The sequence below is a fragment of the Rhyacophila brunnea genome, unplaced genomic scaffold (genome assembly GCF_057557595.1).
Source record: "Rhyacophila brunnea isolate RB1 unplaced genomic scaffold, BYU_Rbru_1.0 scaffold_6, whole genome shotgun sequence".
Classification (NCBI taxonomy): Eukaryota; Metazoa; Arthropoda; class Insecta; order Trichoptera; family Rhyacophilidae; genus Rhyacophila; species Rhyacophila brunnea.
The window spans coordinates 6,588,377-6,594,790 of NW_028233276.1; the positions used below are offsets into that span (position 1 = coordinate 6,588,377).

The 6,414-nt window shown below is 39.1% G+C and overlaps 1 protein-coding gene across 1 annotated transcript; it reads right to left on the bottom strand.

Annotated features, from left to right (window-relative positions):
- Positions 1 to 2,248: 2,248 nt before the first annotated feature.
- On the bottom strand, positions 2,249 to 2,766 carry LOC147065166 (uncharacterized). Its single transcript, XM_085956939.1, has 2 exons — positions 2,503 to 2,766; positions 2,249 to 2,398 (listed from the first exon to the last, which is right to left on the bottom strand). The coding sequence occupies exons 1-2, from the start codon at positions 2,764 to 2,766 to the stop codon at positions 2,249 to 2,251; spliced, it is 414 nt and encodes a 137-aa protein (XP_085813065.1).
- Positions 2,767 to 6,414: the final 3,648 nt, after the last annotated feature.

A 6,414-nucleotide genomic window follows, 5' to 3' on the forward strand; every position in this document is an offset into this window, starting at 1 on the left:
TTGGCTTGATAGTAGATGGGCCGGGTTGTACCTGCGGGCATGACCACCAAGATGTTGAACACATCCTCTGGGATTGTCCGCTTATGGAATTCGAACGAGCGGAGCTGTTTGCCAGGGTCCGTCCTCACACGGGCCCAATTGGTCATGGAGATCTGGTAGCAACCGAAGCCAACTTCGCGGCATTTGAGAAATTTGAAGCGTCGTATGGGGAGCGGGATAGTCCCGACTCTTCTGTAGACTCAACCATTTCAATTCGTGACACTCAGTATGCGGGTACACAAAGCGCTTAACGTCAGCGGACAGCAGAGCCAGTCCAAAAAACAAAAATTTTCTTTCTTAACTTTCTTCTTTAAGCACTACGGTGTATGGTTGCAACATCGGTCCCGTGCGGCTCCGTCTCGGGACGGAATGAGCACTTAAAATCACTTCTTTCTGACACGTTTAAAGCGTCATAGAAAGCGGACGTGCATATCCACGGTTGTGCATATATGACGGGTGGTGGTGGGCATATTAACGTATGTCGCGTGAAAATTCAGTATCTTCTGAATTTTTTTGATCCATGCATGCAATCTCCTGACTTGCACGATAATACGTGTTTACACGTGCGTTTTATTGTTATGGTTTTTTTTCTAGATGCCTTAATGATACCTCGCATTTACTATCGATGTTTCTTTAAGGACTTTGGCACGCAAACTACTCTACTTGATGCTAGTCAAATGAAAATTGTGGCGGCTGAGAGAATATTAATGCCTTATTGAAAACTATTCTTCTACCCGCATCGGGTATTGCTAATTTGAATTCAGCCAGGGCCTATGAAACCGCCTTGCAAAAACCCTGGAAAATATTTTGTAGCGCAAGGCGGTGGTGATTCTGATGAATATTTTGTCGTATTCATTGGGAACTGAGGACTGCGATTTGTAGCCGAGTTTTTCCCGTGGTAAAAGGAATGTCGCATAGGACTGATATTCTGAGCATATACTTATCCTATCTTATATGACTGCAGTCACTGGATCTGAAAGGCATGAATCATCATTACATGTCGCCATTTATTATTTTTATTTTTTTTTATTACATCAATACAGAAATTAAAAAGTGCATCTCTTCCGGCCTCGTTTGCCATGGTCCCCGGAAGGTCTCGAATGTAACGCATCTGCCATCTGTAATAAAAAGTTCAGGTTGTGCCGCTCCTTGCTAAAGATTTGACAATCTAAGAGTAAAATAAATGTAGGACGTCCTGGTCGCTTCTGTCGTCGCATGGACACTTTCCATCAGATGTTATTTTAAACCGGTGCAGGTATGCTCTCATGACTCCGTAACCTTTAAGAATCTGAGTCATCTCAAAACACAGCCCCTTATGCACCCTGACCTCTAATGCTGCTGAAATTGAAGGTAAAAACTTGCGGGTCAACTCCCCTGTCGAAGAGTTTAGGTATCGTGAGTTCCATTCGTTTTTCATCATATCTGAAATTGTAATTTTCGCGTAGCTCAGAGGAAATTTGTCATAAGCTAACGCGGTCTTGGGTTCAGAGGCACCATGCCGAGCCAATTTGTCGGCTCTTTCATTTCCTTCTATCCCGGTGTGTCCCCTTATCCACTTAAAGTGCACCTCGGGGTGGCGCCGTCTCAGTATTGCGGACTCGCTGTGAATAGAAAAGACAATCGGATTAATAGACAAGGGATCTCCAATTGCTTGGATTGAGGTTTTGGAGTCTGAATAAATAAATACAAATACTATGGTTTTCGGTGAGCTTTCGTTGGATTGGATCTGAGCCTGCCCACTCCAGAGCATATGGGTGGCATAGGGTTCGGCCTGCATTACCGTACAATAGCTGGCAAGGCGGTTGGGGAGCCGCTATCTCACCGCCATTAATGTATACCACAAACCATGCACCAGTGCCGCCATCAATTTTGCTCCCATCCGTGAAAATCGGCATGTTATTGCATTCGTTGCATTCCAACGTTGCGGGATAAGAAACCACTTCAGAAAATAGTCTTGCCGGGTGTGGCAGCCTTGTATAGTCCACCGGTTTTTCGTAAACCCTGTCATCTGGCAGAAAACCTGCGAAGCCTTCCTCGCCCTTCTTAGCTCTGTAAGTGAGAGCGATTTGTTTTAAACGTAAATCTAGAGGCATAAGTCCTGCTAGAGCTTGCGTTGAATTTAGCGAAGCCGTGCGGTAAGCTCTGTATATTCGTATCACTGAACCGTATTGAGTTTTTTTGCTATGTTTTTCCGTTTGGCAGCTTCATACTATATGCTGGCCGCATACGTGATCATAGGCTCAATAGCACAAGTGTAGAGAATTCGAAGAGCTTCAGAAGATACACCCCATGCGGGTTTGGCCATTCTTGCTAGTTTGAGCGAAGTCACCGCTGTTCTTTTGCAGATGCTGTCCGCGTGCTTCGACCAATAATTTAGTTTGTCATCGATTACTACCCCTACAAGTTTAAAATCCAGAAAATCCAAAAGATCCAAAAAAAAGATAGAGGTTGCCCATTTATCACCTGCGAAGGCGGAGAGACGCGCCTCCTAGTAAAGAATAAGGCATTCGTTTTCTCCGCGGAGAAAGACAGTTTGATCTTCCTTCCCCAAGCCTCGACGCTCTCCAACACACTGTTAGTCTTGGTTTCTAGAGAACCAAGTTCTTTGGATTCCACAATCAGCAATACATCATCAGCAAAGGCCTGTGCGTGTACACCTTCAGGAAACGGCATAGAGAGAAGATCGTCGACAACTATGTTCTGTGGAACAGGACAGGACAGGGCCATGGTTGCGATAATACGTACTATCAGCAGTAAATTTATTCACGTGTAAACGGGGTACATTTAATTATTGTCACCGTTAAGGGGGAGCGGCATTCCAGCAGAGAACCTAGCGGAAAAATGCGAAGCTTGCAATTTGAGAATTTTTGATAATTTACAATTTCAACTGTATTCATTAATAAATATGTATCTGAAAACGTTAAACATATTTTTTTTTAATTCATAGATAAACTTACAATTATTGTAAAAAAATGTGAATTCGTTTCAGGGTCACATCTTATTATTACATTATGTTTTATGGTCAAATTTATTATTCAAATTTAGTTTAAGTTTTCAATAATTTTTCATTTTGGCTAATTCATCGTTTTAATATTTTTTATATTTATTTTAAAAATATAAATGTGTATAACTTAAAATCCTTATTATTTATATAGACAACAATAAAATTAGTTGCCCTATATTTTTTTGAACATTTTTGATCATTACCTCTTATTTTATTGAATCTCTCATCTGTTAGGTGTTTGAAACATATTATTATGCCTCCTGCGCACGTGGCTTAAACCAGCATTAGTTGTACTTGTAGATAGGTACTATCAAAATATATAGATACTTTTTTGAGCTGTAATGTACACCTACGGTTTTTTCTTGAGTACATTTTCGCGTAGCCTAAGATACAGAATTTATTGATTACGGAATTAAAATTTATTTATATCTCTCTCTCGTTGTATTATAATACCTAATACCTTATTTAATATTAATTAAAAAATCGTGTACCTTATATAAAATTTGCTAATGCACGATGCTTTTGGTCATGATAGCGGACGAGGTTTGCCCTATTGTAAATTCTTTCACATTTTTATTTCTTTCCAGTCGCAACAAAACATAAAAAGAAAATCGCGAATTAGGGATGCCAGATCCGTGACTATTTTAAAATTTTATCTAGACTTTCTTTTTAAATAAAAATATAAACATAGTCTTAACAATATTATTTTCATCGCGATGAAATATGGGAGTAACTTTAACTAGGTACGTTTTATTAATTTCAATCTTGGTATTTCTGCTGAATTCCTAATTAGTTAAAGATAAATTTAATATTGATTTATCCAAGTCCAAGTCAATGCTCTAATCAAATGACCTTTTGATTAGATATATTTACAATTGTTTAAGGTGACGCATCAGTGAAACGCCAAATAATTTTCAATTGTACGCGCGACGAAATTTTGGACTCGCTGCCATTCAGTGAGAGAATGTTGACCCAGGAACACGTCACTTTGCTGCGTGATGGCGACGGGTCAATTAATTCTAAAATCGTGTAAAGATGACTAAAAACGTTACCCATTTACTTTAAAAAGAAAACATGTCAATGAATATATTATTATTGTTACTAATAGAACAATAAACAGAACATAAAATGGACGTATGTTGGATTTATATGACAAATAATATTTCGTTTGACAGGCGTCATTTTCACCCGCCACCCGCAATCCGCGCATCGCCTAGCAACGATCTTTTTAGACCGTGCCTCAACTAATGCATGGCCTTAATCTTTGACTGCCTCTAGCTCTTGGGAGTGATCCTGCTTCGCGTCCCTACACGAAAATATATGAAAAATTGTGACACATTTCTCGTTGATTTTTATAAATCATACTTTCCAATGCATTCTTCTGGTTCCTTAGCTTTCTAATAGTTCGTATATCGGCATGTTGAATACTTCTGTTCAGGAACATCATTGAATTTGACATTATCAAGTTTTTGTATCGTGTACCTACTCAAATCAAACTCTTCTTGATATCCGTGTTGTACATAATAATTTAAGTACCTATTGTGTTTGCTCATTCTATTTTACTTCTTTATACGTCCTGTTTTTTTTTTTTATATTATACCTTACTTCCTGTATCTATTATTGTACTGTTGCTATGTTTATAATGATTGGATATGACATTAGCATTACTTTATACCTAACTTTACATGTACAATTCTTTTCTTGTGCATGCGCATTATGTAAACAAATACTTAAGTAAATAAGAAATGATTTATATCATATTGTTATTAATCGGTTAGTTATTATTTAAAATAAACCGCTAGCTGGGTAATATTTCCCCCGGTCAATTGGAATAATTGGATGCCCCCTAATGAATGGAATGATTTATACACAGTGACTAGAATTTATCCGTACTCACGAAAATGAGATGTATCTATTTGATGGCAGTGTCATAATATAAGCCGTTCACCAAACTTCCATTTGGATACTATCCGTGGTCTAACGTAAAGAAATAATGGATGGAATTGGATAAAGGATTAAGCGTAGTATCTCCTTAGGATCACTGTGCTTAGGCCGCGAGCAGACGTGACCATTTACGACAGTCATCGCTGCAAACTCCGCGCTCGAAATGGAAAAGTTTACAAACCGGAGCGCTCGACAGTTTTCTGATGAACAATACATAGTTATCATTGTTAAAAGACATAGTTATCAAATTTTATGTGTATTTCATAAAAATAAGTGTGTTAGATTTTCTATTATATGGCCTATCTAGCTCAGATTTTTTCACGAGACGGAGCGATAATTTTACCAATTTCACGAACAGGGACGGCGCTCCGGTGCGCTCCGGTCCATTTCGAGCCCTGTGCAAACTGCATTTTTCACCATTTGTGTATGGGACGTTCATACACGCTGCGTAGTCTACGTCGAACGCAGTATAGTGGTGGAAACTAACGACTTCGCAGTATATCGGTGTGATTGACATTTGCTATTTCCGACCATCTCCAATCCTAATAAGATCATATGGGCGTCCACAGTGTGGAGGTTTGTATTAACAGATTTTGTTTTTACGAGAAATGGATGTCAGCCACTTGCTCAACCTATTAGGTCCATACTCCATACTCTGACTCATACACAAATTGAAAAACAATGTGTGTGTGCCAGACCCATGATTCGATCCTGGAACCCACGACGCGATAGGCCGACGCTTAAGCCGCGCGGCCATCGTGGGTGTTACCCCGTATATAACTATACCGCGCCTCGATGCATCCACTACTATTACACATACTATTGTAGGTACTCCACACTTTGATTCTAGCAATGAAACCCGACTAACAGTTGTAACCACTAGTGCCCATGGTCACCTTCTTCGCTACTGCGGCATGACGTACCAACTGGTGTTTGATTATACGACCTTACTAAATTGTACAAAAGAGAAGTCGAGAAATTTAAAATTCATCTTTTTATCGTTTATGAATTTAATGCAACTAATTTACATTTTTCTATTCAACCCTGTCGAGGGTGCATGTAAGTTTTTTTACACTCTGGCAACTCAACCCGCGGCTTTTCCGCCATAAAACGAGTCGTTAACTAGCGATTAGGGTTACCAGTCGAAAACATAGATAAAACGAGACCGTAAAAACGTACACTTCTTGCCCTGGTAACATTACTTCTTGTAAAGCTACGGATTTCACAAATTTATGTAGCTGTTTTGTTTTATATGTGACAGAGCATTATTTTTATCGCCGCCGTAGCAATGAAGGTATTTCTTCATTCTATGCAGGTATCTAATTCGTGTATTGTAATTTTATTCTAACCCCCAACCTATAAGATTTATATCAGTTTACCCGGCACCGTTTAAAAGTGAGCTGGAACTAAAGTATAACAAATCAGTC